A 24,929-nucleotide genomic window follows, 5' to 3' on the forward strand; every position below is an offset into this window, starting at 1 on the left:
CACTGGCAGTGAGCGGAGGGGGTGGGAGAGAGAGAGAGCGAGGGCCACCCGCCCTGGGCCAGCTGTTGATGACAATCAAGAAAAGGAAGTGAGGACACCACAGGGGTGGGGAGGAGGAAGTAGGAGAAGCCCCTCCCCCACAGGTCTGCCCAGTGTCCCCTGTTCACAGCTTTAGCCTACTGTCTGTGAGCATACCTCTTCACCCTCACAGGTGGGGGCCCAGTGGGGTCAGGAAGTCGGAAGCTGAGCTTTGGGGAAAGCAAAGAAGCTGGGAGATGGGGAAGGGAGTTGGTGAGATGAGGAGTCAATTTAGGCATGAAGTGCTCTCTCTCTCTGTCTCTGTCTCTGTCTCTGTCTCTGTCTCTGTCTCTGTCTCTCTCTGTTCTCTCAGTGTCTGCTCACCTTCCTGTCCACTCCCTGGATGCCTGAGCAGCCATGAAAGCTTGTGGCCAGAGTCTCCACCATAGGCCTCAAGTGGGACAAGACATATGTTCTTGTCCTGCATCTGCCCTTCCCTGCTGTCTCTGGAACAGCCTCTACCTTATCCACGCTGCTGGGATGCTCCTGAAGGTGATTCCGCCTCCTCTGCAGAACCTTCCCAGACCTGGGGGCTGAGGACACCCTGCTGGCCAGCTGCTATCTCTCACCTCCCAGATGTGTCTCTCTGACTGGGCATTGGGTTCCAGTACCTTCAACTTCAGAGAATGTAAAGTCATAGTTGGGAGTCAGAGGGACCTGCCTAGTTAGCAAGGCGGTGTGGCCTTGGCCAAGTTCCTGGCTTCCCTGAGTCTCAGATTCAGATTCCCCGACAGCTTTCTTCCTCCTGGGGGAAGATAATAAGGACAATAACCCCTTGTCAGGAAGATGGAGTGAGGCATGTAAAATGTTTTGCCCACAGCCCCAGTGTTTGGAATCAGACAAGAGTAGTAGGAGAAACCGACCAGGGTTGGGAGCTGGGGAGCCCCGCCTGTGGTAGAAGTGGCTTGGGGCTGAGTCTTGTCTCTGTCTAGGTCACCCCTTCCTCTCCTCCCCTTTTCCAGCCAGCCTTTATCTTTTTCAGGAAGTTCCACACTAGCAATGGAGAGGGTCTAGAAGGAGTTACTCCCAGCAGCCCAGAATGGGCAAAGCCCTTTGCTTCTGCATGGTATAGGATGTATAGGATGTCTGCCGAGATCCTAGTCAGAGTTGGGAGGGGCCACAGCAGAGCAAGGCCTTATCCTACTGAGTCCCACTTGTGGTCCTGTGACCAGCCAGAGATTTCTTGCCCCTCTCTCTTTGCTGGTTTCCCTCTCATCATTTCTATCCCAGGGACCCCAACTGTCCCTAGTGCTCCTGTGATTCCCAGAAGTCCTTGTCCCCTGCAGCTCCAGGCAAAGGTTGTCACCCAGTACCATTGCAGGCTGCTTTGGGTGGGTATGGAAAGGATGGAGGAGGCCTGGGTCTGGCATGCTCTATCTTTCCTGAGCTGTCCTTCCCAGGGCCTCTCTGGAGAAGCCCCAGGATGCCAGGTGGCTGTTCCCCAAGTGCCTCCATCCCCCTCAAATACTGAGGTAGCTATACTTTCTCATCTCTGCAAGCCAGGGCTTGTCCTTGGTAGTGTGGGGGAGACAGAGCTCACCAAGGAGGAGTCCGGAAGACATCCAAGGAGGCAGGGTGTGTGGGGGTAGAGAAGGGCGGTTAAGTCACAGCACGAAGGCTGAGGAGGCACCCTAGCAGGGCCCAGGCCCCTGTGACAGGTGCCCCTGCCTGGCCAGTTTCCCCCTGCCACCTTTTTGATGCCTGCAGGTGTAAGGACTTTCCCATACCCCTTACCACTGGTGGAGAGGACCGATGGTGGCCCATGCCAGCTCAGCGCGGAGGAACCATGACTAGCCTTCCCAGAGTGCCCAGCTCTACCTACGCCTGCTGCCAAACTCATAGGCAGGATGACTTCAAGCTGAAGGAGATTCCCTTCCTTTCTCCCAAGTCCAGGGCCAGAGGGATGGATAGCTGCCCCACCTGTCCCACAATGGCCCTTTCCCCAGGGGTCCTCTGTGTCCTTGACGCCAGCGCCAGCATAGGCATACTTGTCAGTCCCCACACAGCACATCGCTGGCCGCTCCAGCCCCTTGCTGAGTTCCCTCTACCTGTTCAGTAGAAAGTAGAAGTGGACCTTCCCCCTTCCCTGGTGACCTTCCCCAGTCTGTGGGAGGAAGGGGGAGTGTGCGCCTGTTCTCATCTGCCTGGTAATTATCTTCCTTTATCGTGGGGGATGCCCAAGGCCTGGCTTCAGGCTGTGGGAGATCAGAGGAGGAGCCGGAAGAGCAGCTTACAACAGCTGCCAGGAGGGACCAGGCTAGTTTACACTTGGAAGTTGGGATGCCAGGACCAGCCCTCTGCCGCGTCCTCTGCCTCCTGACCGGCTCACTCCACACTGAGACGGTAGGCTTCAAGACCTTGGGAGGACCCCAGGGGTTTTCTAGGCAGAGGATGTGGGTTTGTCTGTGGGGGTGGCTGCTGGGAGGAGCACATTTTTGCTGAATAGAGAATCTTGGCCTGGGCACAGGGGTCGGGGCAGGGGCTGCTTTTTTATACGTCTTTTGAGCCTATCTCCTGTCCCCAAGGATGCTCTCATAGGGTGAGGCTGGTAAGGGTCTTCCACAGCCAATACCCTCAAGGCTGGATCCTTAGGACTAGCTATGAGGCGTGTTCTGTCTCCACAGGCCTCTCTTTTTCAGGGACTTTGGGACCCCAACCCTTTACCCCCACACACTCTCTGCTATGTCTCCTCGGCTCAGATCTGTTAAGATGCTTTCGCTCCGCTTATGCCCATCGTGGCTGCTCATAGAGACTCTTCTGGAAGAAACAGAGTGAGGTGTCCCCAGGTGAGGTGGGGTTGGTGAAGGACCAGGTTAGGATGTTTCCTTGACATTTTGGCCAGACTGAGGCCCGAGACATCCTTCCCCACCCCCGGTTTCCCTGCCTCCTTTAGAAGTGCCATGTATGCACAGGCACACACACACACTCATACACGCACACAGCCTGGAAAATTTGATGAGTCTGCAGTGCTAAGTTTCCAGGACCCCATCCAGGCCAGTGGGAGGCTCTGAGGTTTGGGGCTGGACGGAGCTGTGGTAGGGGGTGGGGCGGACAGCAGCCCCTGGTGCTGGGCAGCAGGAGCGGGTGGGCAGAGCTGGTTTCTGATGCAGGCCTGGGCTCCTTGCTGAAGCAGGCTAGGAGGCGTCTGCTTTGGCATTCAGAGTCTGTACCTGTCTGTTTTCCTGTGCAGCCTGCCTCCGCCCCCCACTCCTGAGCTTGCCGAGTTCCGGGCTTCCTTCCCAGGGCTCAGAGGCCCGACTGCTCCTTCCCTTCCCACGGCTGAGTGGGCGAAGGAGCCCCTGGGTGAGCTGCACCAGGTGAGCAGCTGGCTCTGGGTGGGTGCAGCAGCAGAGTCTGAGTTCATGTGTTGCAGGCCAGGCCTCAGCTGGGTCCCTGCAGTGCCTGTGAGGGCTGGGGAGCCAGGTGGGTACTGCTGGCCTACATAGAAGAAATAGGGAGCGGGGGCTAACCCCCAGAAACGTCAGTCACTCCCAGAGGCTTCCGAGCAGAGAGGACTTGAACTGGGGATGGGAACACCTTGTGCCATCTCTGCTCAGTAGAGTCAGAAGTCCCGGGTTCAAGCCCAGCTTCTTTCCCCACATGCACGGGACCCCAGGTTGGCCTATGGATCTCAGCTTCCTGTCTGGGCAGTGAGGGATGTGACAGATGGGTTCCAGGACCAGGTGAACTCTAGATCCACGCGATGTACTCCTGTGACTCGGGCCACTAGAACAAGTGAGGCAGACACAAGGGGCCACACACAGCTGGCTCCTGTGTTCAGGATGTCCCCTTGCCACCTGGAAACACTAAAAGGCACAGGGAGGGGAAAATGGACTCCAGACCTCTTCCAGGGACAGAGTGTGGGGGAGTCAGTACTTCTGCTGTGTGTTCGTTTTCAAGGCCACCACTCCTACCAGGCTTCCCCCAAAGCACAGGCCATTTTCCTTCACGGGGAGCCGACTGTTCATACCTCGTGGGGGTGGGAGAAGCAGAGGAAGGAGGTGGGCTGGTGGACTACCTGGGAATGGCAGTCCCTTAGAGCCAGACGCTGCTTCTCTCACCTCTCTCTCAGCCTTGCTCAGACCAGGCTGGGTTAGGGTCCGGATTTGCGGCCTGGCACCTATCTGAAGCCTTACCCTTCCCACCCTTGCCCGCCTGCCCATCGCCAGGGCAAGGGGAGCTAGCTCCACCTTCTGCCTTCCAGTTTTGACTCTGCAGACTTTATGGGGATGAGGCCCCTGATCCTGTTCGCTTCCCTCCTCTGGCTCCAGGGCCTTTTGGCAGAGGTAAGGTGGGCATGGGGTGGGGTGGGGTGGGCGGGCCTGTTCTTTGGGGCATGTTCAGGCTTCCTACCTCTCTATGGGGCTCCACAGCTGGTCTGCATTATGGAAGAGGGAAACTGCTCCCTTCCCACCCAGGCCAGCACGGAGGCCAGAACAGACTGCGCCAACCTTCCAGGCTGCTGACTCCTGCCTGCTGGCGTCTCTCCAGTCGTGTGTGGTGGGGGTGAAGGGGGCATGGGAGTCAAACACATGGAGACTCCTCTCTCTGGTCTGGATCCTTACTCCATGGGCTTTCCCAGAGGTCTGGGCTCCAGAGGCCTCTCCACATCTGCTTCCCCTGCTCCTTTCCTTCCTACAGGAAGATGCATGCCCACCACTGGAAGGGAGCCCAGACAGGGAGGGCGGAGGTAGGTGTCTTTAGAGCGAGAGGGAGAGGGCTCTAGAGGTGGGCAGTGGGCCGGTCACAGGGCTAATTTGCCTGCTAGACTCTGCCTTCCCTTGGTCCCTGGTCTTGCCATCCCTTTTCATGGCAGAAGGGGTGCTAGGTGACTGAGTGCATGCACCCCTATCTCCCAGGTCCACCCCTGAGCATTAATGTCAGCAGCCAAGGAAAGCCTACCAGCCTGTTTCTGAGCTGGGTGTCGGTAGATCCAGATGGATTGGACTATACCCTCCATCTCAGGAGTCTGAACCCCGTGGGCTCTCCAGAAGGGCAGCAGCTCCAGGCTCGCACAAATGAGTCTAGCTTTGAGTTCCACGGCCTGGTGCCAGGGAGTCACTACCAGCTGGAATTGACTGTCCTAAGACCCTGTTGGCAGAATGTCACTGTCACCCTCACTGCCCAAACTGGTATGAAGTCTGCAGGCTGAGGGGGGTGGGGCAGGAGGGGACTGCTCTAGAGGATTGGTAGCAGGGGCTGGGGTGGGGCTGGGGAGGGGGGCAGTGCAGAGAAACCCAAGGGGACAGCCCCTAGGATGGTGAGCCCTTTGTGTAGACTTTAGTACTTCTCTTGACATTTGACACAGCCCCATCAGTGGTCCGTGGACTACAGCTGCATAGCTCTGGGAGCCCAGCCAGCCTGGAAGCCTCATGGAGCGATGCCCCTGGGAATCAAGACAGCTACCAGCTTCTCCTCTACCACCTGGAATCCCAAACGCTGGCATGCAATGTCTCAGTGTCCCCCGGCATCCTGTCTTACAATTTTGGCAACCTCTTGCCAGGTAGTCAGTATGTCTTGGAGGTTATCACCTGGGCTGGCAGTCTCCAAGCGAAGACTAGCATCCACCAGTGGACAGGTAACGTGGGGGCCTGACCAGGGCCCCAGGTGGCAGCTAGGCTGGGGGAGGCGAGAGCAATGTTGAGTCTGGATTCTCATAGGCAATGTGTTGCAGAGTGGCTAGGTTTCTGGGATCCCTCATGCCACATCTGGTCCAGGATCTTGCTCCAGAGTCCTCCCTCAAGCCTGATTCTGCTCTGTCCATACTTCCTGCAGAGCCTGTGCCCCCAGATCACCTAGTACTACGTGCCTTGGATACTAGTAGCCTGCGAGCCTCCTGGAACAGCTCTGATGGGGCTGCCTGGTTCCATCTGATACTCACAGACCTCCTAGGGGCCACCAACCTGACTGCAGTGGTCAAACGAGGGGTCTCCAGACACACCTTCCTCCACCTGTCTCCAGGCACACCTCACAAGCTGAAGCTCTGTGCTGTTGCTGGGCCCCACTGGGTCGTGGGGCCCAATGCCACTGAGTGGACCTGTGAGTACCTAGGGACACAACAGATATGGGCTGCTCTTGTTAATGACCTCCAGCGACTGCAGTGGCAGGGGGCCTGAAGAGGGGACAATTTGGCAAGAGGTCGTGTCGTAGCCCCTTGATACCCTCTGCCCCACTCTGCTGAGCCTCCCCGTCACTCCAACTTCCCTCCCCACGACACGCTCCTCCAGTCCCAGACCCAAAGGCCTCAGACACTGGCACTCAGAAACTGCCTGAGGGGGCGGTAGTGGTAATAGTAGTTATGATCAGTTGAGCCATCTCCAGGCAGGCTCTGAGCCTTCCACTTTCTGGATATGGTTCCACTGAATCCCCCAAAGAGCCTAATGTAGGTCTTGCTGTCCCATGTTACTATAGGCCCAGAGAGAGCCCAAAGCCAAGGTCATACTGTATCTAAGTGTGGTGACTCTGAACCTAGGCTGGACTCCTGCCTGTCTTTGCCACCATGATTCCATATTTCCACTCTTAGAAACAGTTGTGTGGTGGTTACGTTTCTGCTATCCGTTGACTGTGTATCTCTGGGAAAGTTGTTTACCTGTACCGTGTGTGGAATCCTCCCGAGCACGCTGGCAGGCACACGTGTGAGCACTTGGTCAGTTATTGTTTCTGTTACCGCTACCCATGGCCAGGTGGTAACTGCCAGGTCTTGGCATTCATCTGGAGTATGGAAAACGATGCTGTTAATACCCAAACAAGAGGCTGGCAGGTACCCATAGAAAGTGGCGAGTGCACAGGGTGAGTTTCTTACCCACTGTATCTACCCCTGTCTCCTTAGATCCCTCCCACCCATCTGACCTGGTGCTGACTCCCTTGTCTAATGAGCTCTGGGCAAGCTGGAAGGCAGGGCCAGGAGCCCGGGACAGCTATGTACTGAAGTTAAGTGGGCCAGTGGAGAATACTACTAATCTGGGCCCTGAAGAGTGCGATGCTGTGTTCCCAGGACCCCTGCCTCCCGGACACTACACCTTGGGACTGAAGGTTCTAGCTGGACCTTATGATGCCTGGACGGAGGCCAGCACCTGGCTGACTGGTGAGTCTGATGGGAGTAGGGCTCAGGCTGGGAGACTCCCACATAGGGAGTCTGCAGCCAGAGGGACCACTCACTTTCTGAGGGCCTGCTTCTTTTCCAGAGCCTGCTGCATTCCCCAGGGAGAGTCCTGGTGCCAGACTGTGGCTAGACGGACTACTGGAAGCTACCAAGCAGCCTGGGAGGCGGGCACTACTCTATGATGCTGGTGCTGCAGGCCTCCTAGGAAACATCTCTGTGCCCTTTGGTGCCACCCATGTCACTTTCTGTGGCTTGGTTCCTGGCGCCCACTACCGGGTGGACATTGCCTCATCTGTGGGAGACATCACTCAGAGCATCACAGGCTACACACGTGAGTGCCAGTGTCTGAGGCCTTTGGGTCTGGCACTGGAGGAGCGTGTCATGGGGAGGGAAGTTGGAGTGACGGGGAGACCCAGCAGAGTGGGGCAGAGGATATCAAGGGGCTGCGACATGTCCTCTTGCCAAATTGTCCCCTCTTCAGGCCCCCTGCCACTGCAGTCGCTGGAGGTCATTAACAGGAGCAGCCCATCTGACCTGACTATCCGTTGGGTCCCAGCACCAGGACAGCAGGAAGGCTACAGGTTCACTTGGCATCAGGATGGCAGCCAGAGGTCACCTGGCAACCTTGTTGACTTGGGCCCTGACAATTCTAGCCTGACCCTGACGTCTCTGGTACCTGGCTCCTGCTACACTGTGTCAGCATGGGCCTGGGCTGGGAACCTCAGCTCCCACTTGCGGAAGATCCACAATTGCACCCGTGAGTTCCTGCCCTGCCCTAGGGAGGCCGCCCAGCCCTGCACATGCGGGCTTGTATCCTCTGCTCTCTGCTCTACTCTGTCATAGGAGTGAAATACAGGCAACTCCCGAGTCAAGCACTTTCCACATCCTGTCATGCAGCTGACTAGTCATACCTACCCATCCATGTGCCCTACCCATCCATGTGCCCTACCCATCCATGTGCCCTACCCATCCATGTGCCCTACCCAACCATGTGCCCTACCCATCCATGTGCCTACCCATCCATGTGCCCTACCCAACCATGTGCCCTACCCATCCATGTGCCTACCCATCCATGTGCCCTACCCATCCATGTGTCCTACCCATCCATGTGCCTACCCATCCATGTGTTCTACCCATCCATGTGCCTACCCATCCATGTGCCCTACACATCCATGTGCCTACCCATCCATGTGCCTACCCATCCATGTGCCCTACCCATCCATGTGCCCTACACATCCATGTGCCCTACACATTCATGTGCCCTACCCATCCATGTGCCCTACCCATCCATGTGTCCTACCCATCCATGTGCCTACCCATCCATGTGCCCTACCCATCCATGTGCCCTACACATCCATGTGCCCTACACATTCATGTGCCCTACCCATCCATGTGCCCTACCCATCCATGTGCCCTACCCATCCATGTGTCCTACCCATCCATGTGCCTACCCATCCATGTGTTCTACCCATCCATGTGCCTACCCATCCATGTGCCCTACCCATCCATGTGTCCTACCCATCCATGTGCCCTACCCATCCATGTGTCCTACCCATCCATGTGCCCTACCCATCCATGTGTCCTACCCATCCATGTGCCCTACCCATCCATGTGCCCTACACATCCATGTGCCCTACACATTCATGTGCCCTACCCATCCATGTGCCCTACCCATCCATGTGCCCTACACATCCATGTGCTCCTCATCCGACCATCTATCCATGCATCCCTCTGTCCTTTTATCCATCCTGCTTACAAATATCTATTTAATGCCTCTCAGTTTTAGGTATAGGGGTAGGTGCTAAGGCTAAAAATTATGAGCAAGTCCAGAAAGGAAGACTGACAAATATGGTTCATATACTGGTGATGTATATAATTTTACACATCATATTATTATAATACGTAAATTAGTAGGGATATGCATGACGTACCAATTTGAACCACACAAAACTGTTTTCTTATAGATGAGCATGGCTGAGTATCAGGGATTTTATGTGGCTTGACTTGATCTTTTCACACTCATGGAAGGGACACCCTGCTTAGGGAGTCAGGCGGGTTTCCAAGAGGAGGAGGGAGATGAGCTGAAAAAGAAACCTGTGTCTAGGCAGGATGGCTGGAGGGCCTGGGCTAAGCTGGCTCAAAGGTCCACAGTCTAGGTTGCGACAGAAGCCAGGCCAGTGCTGTCAGTAGAAGGCCCTGAAGGGTGAGGAACAGGCACTGACCGGCTGTAGAGGAAGCAAGTGGCATGAACAGACATGTGCTTAGGGAGCCCACATACCTCAAGGCAGGAGGCAGGTGTGAGGCCAGGGCGAGTGTTAGGCCCCGTCTCTGCAAGAGGTTTTCCTGGGAAGGCTAAAATCTGAGCTTAGAACCTCCAGAAGGATGGCACTTCACATGGGAGCTTTGGAGCTTGTTTGGGAAGGAGCATTTATATTATCCTGAGTCTGTCCCTTCCTGTCCTACTAGGCCCTGCTCCTCCCGCCAACCTGAGCCTGGGCTTTTCCACCCAGCCTACAGCACTGAGGGCTTCCTGGAGTCACCCACCAGGTGGCAGGGATGGCTTTCAGCTGCGGCTTTACAGGCTGAGGCCCCTGGCACTGGAAAGCAAGAAGATCCTGCCCCCAGAGGCCAGGAACTTCTCCTGGGTCCAGCTGGCTGCAGGCTCTGAGTTCCAGGTACAGCTGGCTACCTTGTGGGGTTCCGAGGAAAGTGGCAGTGCCAACGCTACAGGCTGGACACGTAAGTGACCCCCACAATCTTCCTTCCCAACCCTTTGGGCTCCCAGGGACTCTGCGCCTATGAGAAGAAAGCTAGGCTGTCTGTGGGGTCTCCTGATTCTGAGGCACCAGAAAACTCCTCACAGGCCCTTCATAGGGACGCCTATATCTGTCCCTTGTACAGTGCCACGCCATTCTCCAGAAGTCCACCTCTAGCCCTGCCTGGGCTGTAAACCGTTAATAACAATAGCTACAGTACTCACTGGGCATCTTGCTTATTGTCCTACCCGTGTTCTGTCGTGTGCTCACTGTGACAAGTTTAGGAGTGTGACCTTGATTCATAGGTGAGGGAGCTGAGGCACACAGAGAGACTTTTTCTAGCCTCCTTAGCCTTATAAGGAAAGCTGGAATATTTATCCAGGCAGTATGAACAGAGTAGAGGCCCCTACCATAGCCAACCCCAGCCCACATAGCCTGGGAGCCATAGAAATACAGAGTATATGGGAAACACCATCCAGGAGATCCCAGGGCCTGTAGAGCTGGGGTTGGAAGGCCCCTTCATACCAATCTGACTTCCTGGGCTTGTTCAGCCTGCAGAGCTCTGGGGACATATGAGTAGCTGGGACCGCCTATCCCCACTTCAACCTTCTCCATAGGGTCTCTCCAGGCCTGCCTGTCCCTTCTCCATAGGGTCTCTCCAGGCCTGCCTGTCCCTTCTCCATAGGGGACTCTCCAGGCCTGCCTGTCCCTTCTCCATAGGGTCTCTCCAGGCCTGCCTGTCCCTTCTCCATAGGGTCTCTCCAGGCCTGCCTGTCCCTTCTCCATAGGGTCTCTCCAGGCCTGCCTGTCCCTTCTCCATAGGGTCTCTCCAGGCCTGCCTGGCCCTTCCATTCTAGCTTCTCTTTCCCCTGGGGTTCTATCATTGTCCTTCAGACTTCCCCTAAGGACTGTGGGACCGCAGACATCTGGAGGGAGCTAGGTAGAAGTCTGACCTGGAATCCCGGGAACCTGGCTTCTAGCTCTTGCTTGGCTCTGAGAACAGATCTTTGCTGGGAAGGACCACCCATCCCAGAGGGAGGTGGCAGGGCCAGAGAATGATAAAAAACTCTGAGCTTCCCATTGCTTAGGTCTGTTTCAGAGTCCAGTCACTCACCTGCTGTCCTAAACTACACTGAACTCTTAGGCTCTGGGGCAAGGATGGAGGAATTGGGGGACAGTCTTTTTGGGGGAAGATATTTAATTTAGATAATGTTACCTCTATCTGTGCCCCTCCCCCACTTGTTCTCCCTGCAGCTCCTTTAGCCCCCACATTGGTAAATGTGACTAGTGAGGCTCCCACCCAGCTCCAAGCATTCTGGGTCCATGCTCCTGGGGGCCGGCACAGCTACCAAGTGTCCCTATACCAGGAGGGTGCCCGGACAGCCACCAGCATCATGGGACCCAAGGCACACAGCACAACCTTTTCGGGTTTGACTCCTGGCACTAAGTACAAAGTGGAGGTCATCTCCTGGGCTGGGCCCCTTTACGCTGCGGCAACCAACGTTTCTGCTTGGACATGTGAGTAAGGGGTGAAAAGGCATTGGGGACGGGGACCCTGGACATGTTAGCTCAACTCCACACGGACGGCCTTGAGTGAGGTCAGCGAACACCAGCACTGTGTGAGGCAATCTCAGGACTGGGCCAGGGGCCTGGCTGACATGCTGCCTTCTCTCCACAGACCCCCTCACACCCAATGAGTTGCTCGTGTCAATGCAGGCAGGCAGTGCTGTGGTTAACCTGGCCTGGCCCAGTGGCCCCTCGGGGCAGGGGACGTGCTATGCCCAACTCTCAGATGCCGGACACCTCTCGTGGGAGCAGCCCCTGTCACCAGGCCAAGACCGCCTTGTGCTGAGGCACCTCACACCGGGACATACCATCTTGATGTCTGTGAAGTGTCAGGCAGGGCCACTCCAGGCCTCCACTCACCCTGTGGTGCTATCTGTGGGTAGGTTTTGTGTCTTAAGGGAAGGGTCGTATGCCTGGGGGTCTTGCCTTTCCACTCCGAGTCACCCACGCCTCCCAGGCAGCTGTCTTGCCCACCCGTGCCCCAGGCTATACCTCTATGCCTCTCCAAATGGGCAACGATTCCCCAAAGACAAGTTGTTTCTCCATGAGGGTGATGCCCCTTCTATGGGCATAAACGCCAGTCCTTTGTGACCTCTGGTTTTGACAATGGTATCCTCTTAGAGAACACTGATGCCTACACAGTGTGAGCTTTTTGTTCCCCCAGAGCCTGGCCCTGTGGAAGATGTGCTATGCCAGCCCGAGGCCAACCACCTGGTCCTGAACTGGACGATGCCTGTTGGAGATGTGGATGCGTGTCTGGTGGTGGTTGAGCAGCTGGTGGGGGCAGGGAGTGCTCACTTTGTCTTCCAGGTCAACACCTCAGAGGATGCTCTCCTGTTGCCCAATTTGATGCCCGCCACTTCCTACCGCCTCAGCCTCACTGTGCTGGGCAGGAATAGCCTGTGGAGCCGGGCAGTCACCCTGGTGTGCACTACTTCCACCGAGGGTAGGCACTTTCCACCACTTTCTGTGGTGATAGACTCTCTATCACTGTCCCCTGGGGGCTATCCTTCTGCTAAGCCTGGCTGCCTGGGGCCCTCCTTGACCACAGACCTGGCACCTTCCTCTGACCCCTATCTCGTATTTTGGAGCATTATGCCCTGGTACCCTAACCCAAGAACCCTTCTAGGCCTTATTTAATTGTTCACTAGCCATTTGTTACCAGGTGCCATGCGAGGTCCTGGGTAGAGGAAGGCATGCCCCCGAAGGCTGGAAGATGCTGGGCCAAGGCCTTTCTTTCCCCCTTCTCTGTTCCTAGTTTGGCACCCCCCTCAGCTAGCCGAGGCCCCCCAGCTGGAGCTGGGGACAGGGATGGGTGTGACAGTCACACGTGGCATGTTTGGCAAAGACGATGGGCAGATCCAGTGGTATGGCATAATTGTCACCAACAACATGTCATGTGAGTTCTGGGCTCGAAAGGGTTGGGGAGAGCCTGGCTGTGTTGGCACAGGCAGGTGAGAATGGTCTAGGCAGAGAGACTGGATAAAAAGCCAGCGCCAGGGCCGGCTGTAGCCGGAAAGGGCTTGGCTGCTACTGAGGATAAGAGTGGAGTTGGGTTGTGAGCGGGGTACGTATTAGAGGGATAAGATGGCCGCCCGGCCTACCGCTCATCCTGCTCTGCCTCTTTCCCGGTCCTCTTCAGTGACCCGACCTCCCCGGGAAGCCGTCAACCACACATGGTATGACCACTACTATGGAGGATGTGACTCCTACCTGGCTGCCCTGTTCCCCAACCCCTTCTACCCAGGGCCTTGGGCTGTGCCAAGATCCTGGACAGTGCCTGTGGGTACAGAGGACTGTGGCCATACTCAGGAGATATGTAATGGGCATCTCAAGCCAGGTTTCCAGTATAGGTGAGGGCTAGGGCTATGGGCAGGGGTGTGGGGGGGTGGAACTCTAAACTCCACTTGGGGCTCATGTTCTTTCAACAATAGATGGGGACAGAGTCACAAACAGAATGCAAGTGCCAGTCCACAAGTGTCCATAGTTAGGACCAGTTTTCCAGCACCAATGCAAAAAAGAAAATGCCCACCTGTTACATGGTCCTTTTGTTAAAGCAAACTGGGGGATGGATTCTTTGGGGACTTCCAGGAAACACCCAAAGCTCTCTAGGTCCCTATAGCTAGAGCTACCTCTTGATCTCAGGACAGGCCAGAGGTGGTCTGCATAGGGTGATGGGGAACAGACTGTCCAACCTCTAATCAGGGCAGGATGGAAACTAGCTGGCTGAGGTAGTTATTGCTGTTTCTCAGCAAGGGTTTCTTCTCGGCATAAAGTCCTGCTTCTTTGTCCCAGGTTCAGCGTTGCAGCTTTTAGCAGGCTCAGCCTTCCCGAGACCATCATCACCTTCTCGGCCTTCTCAGGTAGCGGCCCCCCCCCGCTAGGCTCTGGCTGGACACTGGAGATGGGAGGAGCGCCGGTACCCAGTCTACTGCACTCAGAGGCTCCTGGGGGCCTAGCAGTGTTGGGGACCAGAACCTCAGTGAGGTGCACTAGACTTCAGACCTGGGGTGGGGCTAGGATCAAGTAGTGGAGAGGCAGAGGCATTGAGGGGGTTGCTACTGTGCACAGCTTCCTGGCACCTCCCCGTGTCACTTTCTGCAACTGGCTACTCCCGGGATCCCGTGTTTAAGAATAGCTCTGTCCAGAAGGAACCTCAGGGAGATCCCAATGTAGCCAAACTATATCTAACTTAGACTTTCCTGATGGGTACATTGGAAGCTAAAAAGAGAGAGGTGGCTGGGTGTGGTGGCATACACTTTTAATCTCACCCCCACCTCACCCCCCTGGTAGGCACCTCTGTAGTTACTTGGATGTTGCCCAGCTCCAGGCCAGCCAGGGCTTTATAGTTGAGACCCTGTATCAACAAATTGACAGCAACAACAACAAGGCTCAGGGAACAAACACAACAGAAAGGAGTAACATTTATCTTTAGTAACTGTTTTTTTTAATGCCAGAACATTTAAGATTAAGTTAAGGTTTCCAAATATCAATTAAAAAGTGATTCAGAGACTGGGATGGGTTGCTTGTCTAGCATAGACTAAGCCCTGGGTTGGATCCCTAGCCCTCAATAAACGGGGTACGGTGAACTACACCAGTAGTCCTACCACTTGAAAGGTTGAGGCAGGTGCTGCTGGAGTTTCCTGTTCTGCCTGCTCCCACTGCAGCTTCAGCCCCAAATAAGCACACAGAGACACATACTAATTACAAACTGTTGGCAGATGACTAGGGCTTCTTATTGCCTAGCTCTGTTTTAATTATTAACCCATTTCTATTAATCTAAATATTTCCACGTGGTCTTATCTTACCAGAGAAGGGTCCAGACCTGTTACTCCTTCCTCCACTACATGGGGTCTCTCCTTCCAGTGCCTCTCTGCCTCTACCCCAGCATCCTCCTCATCTCCTAGCCCTGCCTATCTTTCTGCCTCCACTCTCTCTCTATATATATAGATATATATCTACCCCACATCAGGCAGGAAAATTAGAAGTTCAAGGCCATCCTCAAATATTTGGTTGGAAATCGTTCTGGGATACTTGAGACTCTGTCTAAAAACAAAACCAAGCAAATGAAAGCACTGTGGTCATTTCCATATATCTCCCTTGGGCCTTTGCCCTCTCCTGTGTGCTCACACTGCACGGATCTTAAACTGGTGTAGCTACACCGTGGGTGCTTGAGAACCCCACGTGGCTGGGGCTATTGCAGCAGATGGCATAGTTCTAGCAGGTACAGGAAGCCTGGACTTCAACGCCATTCCTCTTGAGGGTGTCAGGGAGAGTCTGTGGAATGTGGCTAGGCATTAGAAGGAAAGCAGTCTGTCTGTCTGATCTCACCAACCCCCAACCCCAGACAGACATTTCTGGGAGTATGGAGAGAGATTACTGTATTATCTATCTAGAGCAGAGGTTCTCAACCTTCCTGATGCTTTTGCCCTTTAATACAGTTCCTCACGTTGTGGTGACTCCCCAACCATAAAATTAGTTTGTTGCTTCATAGTTGTAATTTTGCTACTGTTATGAATTGTAGTGTAAGTATCCAATATGTGGGTCGTGACCCACAGGTTGAGAACCACTGACCTAGAAGGACCAAGTCCAGGAGAGCCTGGCACAGCCTGCAGGGTCAATTTGGAAATTGCCATGTCCCTTCCCTTCCACAGAGCCCCAAGCCAGCGTCTCTCTGGTGGCAGTGCCCGTGACGGTGATGACGGGGACTGTGGTGGGCTGCATCTTCATTGTGTGTGCTGTGCTGTGCTTGCTGTGCTGGTGGCGCCTGAAAGGACCAAGGTGACGAGGGTGCGGGGGTGGGGGGTGGGGAGGTGGGGGTGGGGTGGGGTGGGGGGCTGGGAAACCCAGTGTGACTGGCTGGCCAGCAGCCCGGCAGTAACCCGTAACCTTCCATTGCCTCCTGTTCGCCCCTGCACTGTCACAGGCCAGAGAAGGACGGTTTTTCCCATGAGTTGATGCCTTACAACCTTCGGTGAGTGCATTGAAACATGCTTCTTCCCAGTGATACTGCAGCACAGTGTGCTGGCCGCTCTGCAAAGCTCCCTGGGCTTGCACCAGGCAGGGGCTCTAGTCTTTGTTGGCCAGGTTCCCATCGGTTCTCAGGCTACCCCTCTCTCTTTCAGCTCTTCTCCTTTTTCCTCCTATTCAAACTCACTGTAGAGGTCAAGGCTTTCAGAGAGATAGGACCGAGGAGTGGGGAGCTGATGAGGTAGCCAGCCAGAGCCCCAGAGAAGGCATCTGCTGGCAGGGCTCCCCCTAGTGGGGACAGGCCAGTCTTGCTTGTATTGAGGCTTTTAACTGCTTGGAGAAGCCCATTCTTCGATGCTGCTTTCAAAGAGCTGAAGAGGGCTGGAGAGATGGTTCAGTGGGTCAGCACTTGCTCTGCAGGTGTGGGAACTGGTAGTCAGCTGGGCACGGCAGCCACCTGTAGTTGCAGATCCCAGAAGGTGGCGAGGAACAAATTGGCTAGAATAGCCAAAATGGTGAACTCTAGGTTCATTGGAGAGGCACCTACTCAGTGAGTAAGGGGAGAGTGACTGAGAATGGCACCCGATCTTAGCTTCATGTGACCACATATTCACCAAAAAAAGGTAAAAGATTAAAGTCAGAGTCGGTCAGACAAGTTAAATGTTGATCCCATCCACAAATGTCTTCCCAGCATCCAGAATAATGTTTATAATTCAGACACCATGAGCCAGCCAAGGTGGGACATGAATTAAGCATCACATGCCCCACCTCCAGTCCTGGCTATCTGACAAACCATGTGGACCTTAAAAAAAGAAGCATTTTGTGAAAAATACATTATAAAAGGCAAAGTGATAGGAATTAAAAATACACTGTAAAAGGCGAAGTGAAAGCCGGAGAAACTACATGGATTGAATTGGGCCACATCTCCTTTCCTCCTATGGACTTCCTGTTGAATTGACCCCATGTAGGCTGGGCCGTAGCTCAGAGGGAGAGCACCTGCCCACCTTGTGCAGGCCCTGCTCTGATCCCCCACACAAAGGAACTCCGAGATAAACAGGGAAGCAAGCTGTGCCCCGGCATGCGTGGAGATGCACCTCTAGCCTCTGGCCTGTCTCCCTCACTGCTCCCCTCTTTCGTTTCACACTGTGGGTTTGTGGGTCTGCTGGGCCTTGGAGACATTTTTTGTTCTATGCAGGGAGGGCACGGCAGCCCAGGGTCTGCATGTCCAATGCCTGCCCTCCCCGAGATCATATTGTACAGCTAGTTCGGCATCTGTCTCCCAGGGCAGGGCAGTGCACATGCAAAACTGGGATCTATTCCTTTTCTCTTCTGCCAGGCGGACCCATCGGCCCATCCCCATCCATAGCTTCCGGCAGAGCTATGAGGCCAAGAGTGCACATGCACACCAGGCTTTCTTTCAGGAATTTGAGGTAAGTCCTGTGTCATCCAGGGCATTTACACTGGGCCGGACCTGCCTCCCAGCCTTATTCTCACCACCCCTACCCTGTCTGCGGTGGGGTAAGATGGACCTGCCTCAGCAACTAGGACCTGCCTTGCCTTCATAGGAGCTGAAGGAGGTAGGCAGGGAGCAGCCCAGACTAGAGGCTGAGCATCCTGACAACACCTCCAAGAACCGGTACCCACACGTGCTGCCCTGTGAGCAAATGCTGGGAGCAGGAGGGAGGTATGGGCAGCGGGTTTGAGCTTGGCCCTAAGGAGGGGTTCTGTGTGCTGGTTCCAAATGTATGTCATCTCCTCTCTGCAGATGACCACTCCAGGGTCAGACTGAGCCAGCTGGCAGGAGAATCTCATTCTGACTACATTAATGCCAACTTCATCCCAGTAAGGGCCACTTGTGGGCCTGGGGACATTCTTATTGGGGTTTTGCAGGACACTGTTTTGTGCTAACTGTATAGTTGTCTAGAACTATCACCGGTCCATGCTTCTTTTGGTTAATCTGGCAAGATTTGGTTTTCTGGGTGCTGGGCTCTATACTGGGTCCCCAGGAGGCAGAGTGGCTTAACCTTATACACACTTGCAAAGGAGCCCACTGTGTGTGTGTGTGAGAGAGAGAGAGAGAGAGCATGTACAGTGTGTGTGTGTGTGTGTGAGAGAGAGAGAGAGAGAAAGAGAGAGAACATGCACAGTCTGACAGGTGTTGTGACAGAGGAACAAGAATGACACTCAGGAGCATGAGAGAAGGGAAAATTTGGTACTCTTAAGTAATCAGGAAAGGGTTTAGAGGAGGAGACATTTGATCTCTTGAAGGATGGATAGAATTTTGGTAAGAGATCAAAGGAGAGAAGGACATTCTGAATAGAAACATCTAGAAAACAGTCAGGCAAGAATGCACAGGCTGTGTGTGTGTGTGTGTGGTGTGTGTGTATGTGTGTGTGAATGTGTGTGTGTGTGGTGTGTGTGTATGTGTGTGTGGTGTGTGTGTATGTGTGTGTGAATGTGTGTGTGTGGTGTGTGTATGTGTGTGTGGTGTGTGTGTATGTGTGTGTGAATGTGTGTGTGTGTGGTGTGTGTATGTGTGTGTGTGGTGTGTGTGTATGTGTGTGTGAATGTGTGTGTGTGTGGTGTGTGTATGTGTGTGTGTGGTGTGTGTGTATGTGTGTGTATGTGTGTGTGTATGTGTGTATGTGTGTGTATGTGTGTGTGTATGTGTGTGTATGTGTGTGTGTGGGCTGCAGAGTCAGGTGGTGGAGGTGGGCTTGAACTAAACGAAGGATAACCTTGATTATTACATTGAAGGCTTTGATTCCATTTGCCAGACAATGACAGCCATGGATGACTTGAGTATATTATATATATATTTACACACACATACACATATGTATATTTGCCCATATAATGCACACACAATTTAGTTTTAGGAAGGTCGCTCTGGAGCTAGGCATGGTGACACACACCTGAAATTCTGGCACATAGGAGACTGAAGCAAGAGAATTAGAAGTTTAAGGACAGCCTGGGCTACATAATAAATCACTGTCTCTAAATAACAAAGTCATAGCAAGCTTAGTGAAGAGGGTGACTGGGTGGACTGTTTCGAGCATGTTAGAATCTTGTATTTTCATGAATGTTTTTCTTACCCCTTCCAAATGGGACATGGGTGGTGGCAGATCACCCTCCATGATCACGGTTCCTGTGGGTCATATATGATCATATCCACTGCTGAAAGTTTGATGGTAACATGTCTGGTAACATGTACCTCACACCTTAGGGCTACAGCCACCCACAGGAGTTCATCGCCACTCAGGGGCCGCTCAAGAAGACGGTAGAGGACTTCTGGAGGCTGGTATGGGAGCAGCAAGTCCACATCATCATCATGCTGACTGTGGGCATGGAGAATGGGCGGGTGAGTGCCCTGCAGCTTCCCAGAATGACCAGCAGGTGGCATAAACCCTCCTTGAAGGATCTCACCACCACCCTGCCCTGTAATCTTGGGGCACACAGGCAAGAATGGGGCCTGGGAGTTGGTGGGGAATTCTCAGGATCACCTAGGATGGGGAAGTGTGGGGCAAGGACCAGGCTCATGAGTTCCTGACTTGATTCAGTTCCTGCTGGTCACTTACTCAAGGCAGGGAAGGCTCTCCTGTGAGCCCAGGGCCACCTCCTGTCTGTACTGGGCATGGACAATGCCAACCCAGAGCAAATATAGGTGGCAGAGTGTGTCCTTCTGTTGAGGCCATGAGGAAAAGGTAGACTGCTCCTAAATCAGGGTCATCCAAGGGAGCTGAAGCCAACACTGAGTCCTAAGAGGGCTGTAAAGGTACTGGAGCATAGCTAGAGGATGGAAGCTTCTGGAAGACATGGTCTCAGAGCTGGGTGGAAGCAAAGAGCAGAATTTCATTAGACTCGGAGGAACCAAGAAGATGGGTGGGGGGCTGGAGAGACGGCTCAGAGGTTAAGAGCACTGGCTGCTTTTCCAGAGGTCCTGAGTTCAGTTCCCAGCTACCACATGGTGGCTCATAACCATCTGTAATGAGATCTGGTGCCCTCTTCTGGTGTGTAGGATACATGCAGGCAGAACACTGTATATATAATAAATAAGTAAATCATTAAAAAAATAAAGATGGGTGGGGATGGTTGAGACTGGGTACAGTAGGGGACAGCGTTGACAAGGCTTGATGCAAAACCATGCCTCTTCTCTCAAACCCCCTCATCCTAGGTGCTGTGTGAGCACTACTGGCCAGCCAACTCCACCCCTGTCACCCATGGCCACATCACCATCCACCTCCTGGCGGAGGAGCCCGAGGAGGAGTGGACCAGGAGAGAATTCCAGCTGCAGCACGTATGTGCCCAGGGGACAGGGCTGGTGGGGAAAGCACGACAGCTGAGACTCCCTCTCCTGGTCCACATGAGGATCACAGCGCTTGGTCACTGGCTGCGGTGTGTGGGGGTGGGGGGGAGTAAAGACAGTGAAAGCTAAAGACTGAGCCAAGGTCACATGATGCAAAGACAGAGCAGACCCTTCTACCCTATGCTCAGCTTGGAGATGCCCACTCCAACCCCCTTACTGTCATCACAGGCTGTGGGCCGCTTGAGGCAGGAAAGCCAGACACTAGAATGGTCCTGGTCATCTTTGGGAGGTAGAGATAACCCAGGAGACTAGAGGAGGGTCAGAGGTTCATCCTGGGGCAAGCACAGGGGCTATGCAGCTATGGCCCTCAATTTGAAGCAGGAGCTAGCCTCCGCCCTGGAAGACTTAGTGAGGAAGGTTTCTGGCGTTAGGAAGAGGTTAAGAAAATCAGCATGGCTGACCCCCCCCCCCCCCCGCCGTCCTCAGGGTGCCCAGCAAAAACAGCGGCGGGTGAAGCAGCTACAGTTCACCACCTGGCCAGACCACAGCATTCCAGAGGCTCCCAGCTCCCTGCTCAAGTTTGTGGACCTGGTACGGGAGCAGGTGCGGGTCACTCAGGGCAAGGGACCCACGCTGGTGCATTGCAGGTGAGGACAGGTGGGGTGAGGTGGAGGGCGTGGCCTTGAGTGGGGAAGGGCTCTGGATTTCGAGGAGCCCTTTCCCTCCAGTACTTAGCTCTTCAGGGGCTGTTCCCACAGTGCGGGTGTGGGCCGGACAGGCACTTTTGTGGCTCTCTTGCGGCTGCTGCAGCAACTAGAGGAAGAGCAGATGGTTGACGTGTTCAACACCGTGTACATGCTTCGGCTGCACCGGCCCCTCATGATCCAGACGCCGGTGAGGGCCCCAGGCACTGGGCTGGGCAGCTTAGACCCAGGGACGTGGAAGAGGGTAGATGACCTCACAGGAGCAGGAAAAGAAGTTCAGGGTCATGCAGAAGCACCTGGGTGAGGGGCACTCCTAGACTACCATCTTACCCGAACCGCCACACTCCTTTCCGTAAAAGGAGAGGAGGGACTGGCCCCTGCCACCCTCAGCACTGTGGGCAACTCGGGGAAAGCTCCCCGAAGGCTCCCTAGTCCTACTGGCCACTTCCCTACCTGGTGGGTTGGGGCCGGAACTAATTCCCTCCTGGACTAAGGTCACGTAACAGGCCAGTGCTTTCTCCCTGCAGAGTCAGTACATCTTCCTGCACAGCTGCCTGCTGAACAAGATTCTGGAAGGGCCCTCTGACACCCCAGAGTAAGTCAGCTACCTTCAGGTCCTGGCCGGTGGGCACTGGTGTCCTGTGCATTCCCGCTAGGGCCCAGGCTCGGGTGCACTGACCCAGCACAGAAACTGGCAGCAGGGACTGAACAACCAAGCACCTTCTCCCCTCCCCCTCCAGCTCCGGCCCCATCTCTGTGATGAATTTTGCACAGGCTTGTGCCAAGAGGGCAGCCAATGCCAACGCTGGTTTCTTGAAGGAGTACAAGGTATGCTTTGGGTCAAGGAGTGAGTGACAGTGGGGGCACAGTTCTACCTGCCCAACCTTATACGGTGTCCATCTCTTTCCCAGCTCCTGAAGCAGGCCATCAAGTATGAGACTGGCTCTCTGCTGCCCCCTCCTGGCTATGATCAGAACAGCGCAGTCCCCGGTGAGTCTCACTCCCCACGGTGTCGGGTGGAGTGGAGCAGGTGTGTGCTGGAGGCCCCTTGCAGCCTCACCCTCACCATCCTTCCGCAGGCGATCATTCTCAGAAGCAGTTCTCCCTGGTGGAGGAGAGCCCTGCTGACAACATGCTGGAAGCCTGGCTCTTCCCTGTGAGAGGATGCTGATCTTGCGGCTCTGTCGCTTGCTCTCTGACCATTCGTGCTTTCTGGGGTGGGGCTGGGTCCTAGGGGGGCTCCCTCGGCAAGAGCAAGCAGTGGGACGGTCAGGAAATACATCAGTTCCGGGGAACCAACAAGCTGTGCTCTGCAGGGTGGGCCGTGTGGTCGGGACCACGTGGTGCTGACTGGCCCTGCCAGACCGAAGGAGCTCTGGGAACTGGTGTGGGAACATGGCGCCCACGTGCTGGTCTCCCTGGGTCTGCCTGATACCAAAGAGAAGGTGAGGGGGTGGAGGGACAGGATGTGTGCCTCCAGGAATGGGACAGAGGCAGGGGGAGTGTGTGGTGCCGTTTGGTTGGGGTGTGGCAGGGATTTGGGAAGCTGACTGAGAGGCCTGTTTTGGTCCCAGCCACAAGACTTCTGGCCAATGGAGATGCAGCCTATTGTCACAGACATGGTGACCGTGCACAGAGTGGCCGAGAGCAACACAGCTGGGTGGCCTTGTACCCTCTTCAGGGTCATACATGTATGTGCTGAGACCACAGGGCATGGGTAATGAGATTCCCATTCTGGCTTCCCCCGCCACCCTCCCCTTCACCAATGTCCACCTTGCCTTTATCCCAGGGGGAGAGTGGAACAGAGAGGCAGGTTCAACGCTTGCAGTTTCCATGCTGGGAGTCTGGGTGTGAGCTCCCAGCTACCACCTTACTGCCCTTCCTGGATGCTGTGGGCCAGTGCTGCTCCCGAGGCAAGAGCAAGAAGCCAGGGACCCTGCTCAGCCACTCCAGGTGCTGTCAACAAATGTCATGTGCTGACTTGGGTCAAAGGGTAGTCTCCCAAGGCCCCTGGCTTCTCTGTTCCATCCTCAGGGATTTGGTAGGGTTCTAACCCGGCTGGTTAGCTAAGTACCTAGCATTCTTTCCCAGTCCTTAGGACTAAATTTGGGTTTTCCCATGTCTCCAGACACTGCCCCATTCCCAGAGGCCCCACATCTAACTCTAGGTCAATTACAGCAAGGGCACAAACCAGCTGGGCACCTTCTTGGCCATGGAACAGCTGCTACAGCAGGCGGGGACCGAATGCACTGTGGATGTCTTCAATGTGGCCCTGAAGCAGTCCCAGGCCTGTGGCCTCATGACCCCAACGCTGGTGAGAAGCAAACAGGGAGGGGCTTACTGTTAAAGGAATCAAATCTAGGCAGGTTCTGTCCCAGATACATATGGCAGTTAGGTAACCCCATTCACGCCACCACCAGGTGGCTCTGCTGCTCACCATGCCCTTTCCAGGTGGAATGTAGGTTAGGAGAGCCCTGGGAGCCTTGGTGGCATATCTTGTCTACGTCTACCCACAGGAGCAGTATATCTACCTCTACAAGTGTCTGAACAGTGCACTGCTGGATGGACTGCCCGGAGTTGGGGAGTGGCCTGTACCCTGCTAGGCATCATGTCCCAGGCCTGGCTTTGCAGGAAGAGCAGCCTCCACCAGGCCTCATGCCGAGAAAGGGCAGAGTCAGGAAATAAAGACGCATGGTCAGACTCATGGTTTTGTTCTGTTTCTCCATCCTCCCACCTGGGACAGGGGTGACAGCTGGGGCTTGCATCCAGCTGAGCCGGTTGACCTGCAGCTGGCAATGCTCTTGGCACGGAGGCCAAGGTCCCCCAACCTTCTGCTTTTCCAGTGTGCTCAGACCTCAGCATCCTGCCACGGAGCCCCATTCATTGTTCGCCACCGCAAACGTGTAGGGATTACTTAGTTTTCCATCCCTCATCCTGTGCAGCCTTATTGCTTACTTGCCAGTCTCCAAGGCTGTTCTCAGTCACTGCAGGAGGTACTAGAGCCACACTGCTCCCCGTAAGTGAGGAACCAGAGGTGGCCCAGGCCGGTCCTGCCAAGTTTCCCGATCCCTTCACTTTCTTCCTCTCTTTTATATAGGAGAGAATGGGGGTAGGGAGGTGGGGGAGGGAGGGATACAGAGAAGGGGAAGACTAGGAGACCCCTCAAAAAAGAAAGAAAAAAAGGTGTGTGGATGAGGCTGTCTGTCCCAGACACTTTAAGGCTGGGTTGTACACTATGGGATGCAATTGCCCACCTCCAAGTCAGCCGCTAATGGCAGTGAGCCTGATGATTGGCACTGATTGACACAGGAGGAGGACTGTGGGAGGATACAAAGGATGCCTGAACCAACCACAGTGGTGCACCTTTAAACGGATGTGCGGGGCAGTGGCCAGGGTTCTCACAGGCTAACTTGGTTCTTAGTGTGCAAGGGTTCAGACTGGTGGTCTGAGAGGGTCCTTCTCTGGCCTGGGTGAAGAAGGGGAACAAAAGCTTTATACGCCCTGAGAGTCAATTTGTAGAATTCTTGCCTGGTATGCATGAGATCCTGGGTTTGGTCCCCAGTGTCACCTAGATGCATAGTAGCCAATGCCTGTAGTCCCAGCACTCAGGATGTGAAGACAAGAGGACCAGAATTCAAGGTCATCCTCAGCTACATAACAAGTTTGAGACCAGCCTGGGCTACAGGATATCCTGACTCAAAAAACAAAAGCAAAAAAACCAAATAACAAAAAAGCGGGGCTGGCCATTGAGATGGCTCCGTGGGTAAGAGCGCTTGATGCCAAACCTGGGTTCAATCCCTGGAGCCCACGTGGTGAAAGGAAAGAACTGGTTCCTGCAAGCTGTGCCATGTGCCACTGATATGTGCCCACACCTCCCACACACAAGATAAGTGTAAGTTTTTAAAGTAGGACTTTCTGCTAGCTAGGAGCTTGCCCAAAGTGAGATT

The 24,929-nt window shown here is 54.7% G+C and overlaps 1 protein-coding gene and 1 long non-coding RNA gene across 4 annotated transcripts; one reads left to right on the plus strand and one right to left on the minus strand.

Moving 5' to 3' along the window:
- The first annotated feature begins 144 nt into the window (after positions 1-144).
- LOC101827410 (receptor-type tyrosine-protein phosphatase V) lies at positions 145-23,682 on the plus strand. 3 transcript variants are annotated; one of them, XM_021229145.2, is made up of 37 exons: positions 145-211; positions 1,786-2,421; positions 2,778-2,864; positions 3,269-3,395; positions 4,283-4,364; positions 4,720-4,768; positions 4,938-5,210; positions 5,387-5,656; positions 5,854-6,117; positions 6,908-7,162; positions 7,263-7,511; positions 7,662-7,937; positions 9,647-9,919; positions 11,191-11,454; positions 11,615-11,881; positions 12,167-12,448; positions 12,761-12,901; positions 13,145-13,355; positions 13,798-13,865; positions 15,657-15,783; positions 15,929-15,976; positions 17,309-17,402; positions 17,538-17,628; positions 17,738-17,814; positions 19,199-19,333; positions 20,147-20,269; positions 20,765-20,925; positions 21,037-21,172; positions 21,510-21,577; positions 21,723-21,810; positions 21,894-21,972; positions 22,062-22,138; positions 22,299-22,427; positions 22,557-22,673; positions 22,772-22,935; positions 23,161-23,296; positions 23,499-23,682. In XM_021229145.2, the coding sequence occupies exons 5-37, from the start codon at positions 4,302-4,304 to the stop codon at positions 23,583-23,585; spliced, it is 5,142 nt and encodes a 1,713-aa protein (XP_021084804.1). In that variant the 5' UTR covers positions 145-211; positions 1,786-2,421; positions 2,778-2,864; positions 3,269-3,395; positions 4,283-4,301; the 3' UTR covers positions 23,586-23,682. The 3 variants fall into 3 exon arrangements, with proteins under 3 accessions (XP_021084804.1, XP_012971295.1, XP_040594214.1); XM_013115841.3 differs by lacking the exon at positions 2,778-2,864 and having other exon boundaries at positions 153-2,421; XM_040738280.1 differs by lacking the exons at positions 22,557-22,673; positions 22,772-22,935; positions 23,161-23,296; positions 23,499-23,682 and having other exon boundaries at positions 153-2,421; positions 22,062-22,199.
- Positions 18,771-20,154, minus strand: LOC121136852. Its single transcript, XR_005874011.1, has 2 exons — positions 19,551-20,154; positions 18,771-19,310 (listed from the first exon to the last, which is right to left on the minus strand). It is a non-coding gene; the product is annotated as an uncharacterized LOC121136852 (long non-coding RNA).
- Positions 23,683-24,929: the final 1,247 nt, after the last annotated feature.

The sequence above is a fragment of the Mesocricetus auratus genome, unplaced genomic scaffold (genome assembly GCF_017639785.1).
Source record: "Mesocricetus auratus isolate SY011 unplaced genomic scaffold, BCM_Maur_2.0 Super-Scaffold_100676, whole genome shotgun sequence".
Taxonomy (NCBI): domain Eukaryota; kingdom Metazoa; phylum Chordata; class Mammalia; order Rodentia; family Cricetidae; genus Mesocricetus; species Mesocricetus auratus.

Coding starts and splice junctions, on each gene's coding strand:
- LOC101827410 (XM_021229145.2), top strand. CDS start 4,302: ATGGGGATGAGGCCCCTGATCCTGTTCGCTTCCCTCCTCTGGCTCCAG. Junction 7,938..9,646: donor GAAGATCCACAATTGCACCC/GTGAGTTCCTGC, acceptor CTGTCCTACTAG/GCCCTGCTCCTCCCGCCAAC. Junction 17,403..17,537: donor CTTTCTTTCAGGAATTTGAG/GTAAGTCCTGTG, acceptor TTGCCTTCATAG/GAGCTGAAGGAGGTAGGCAG.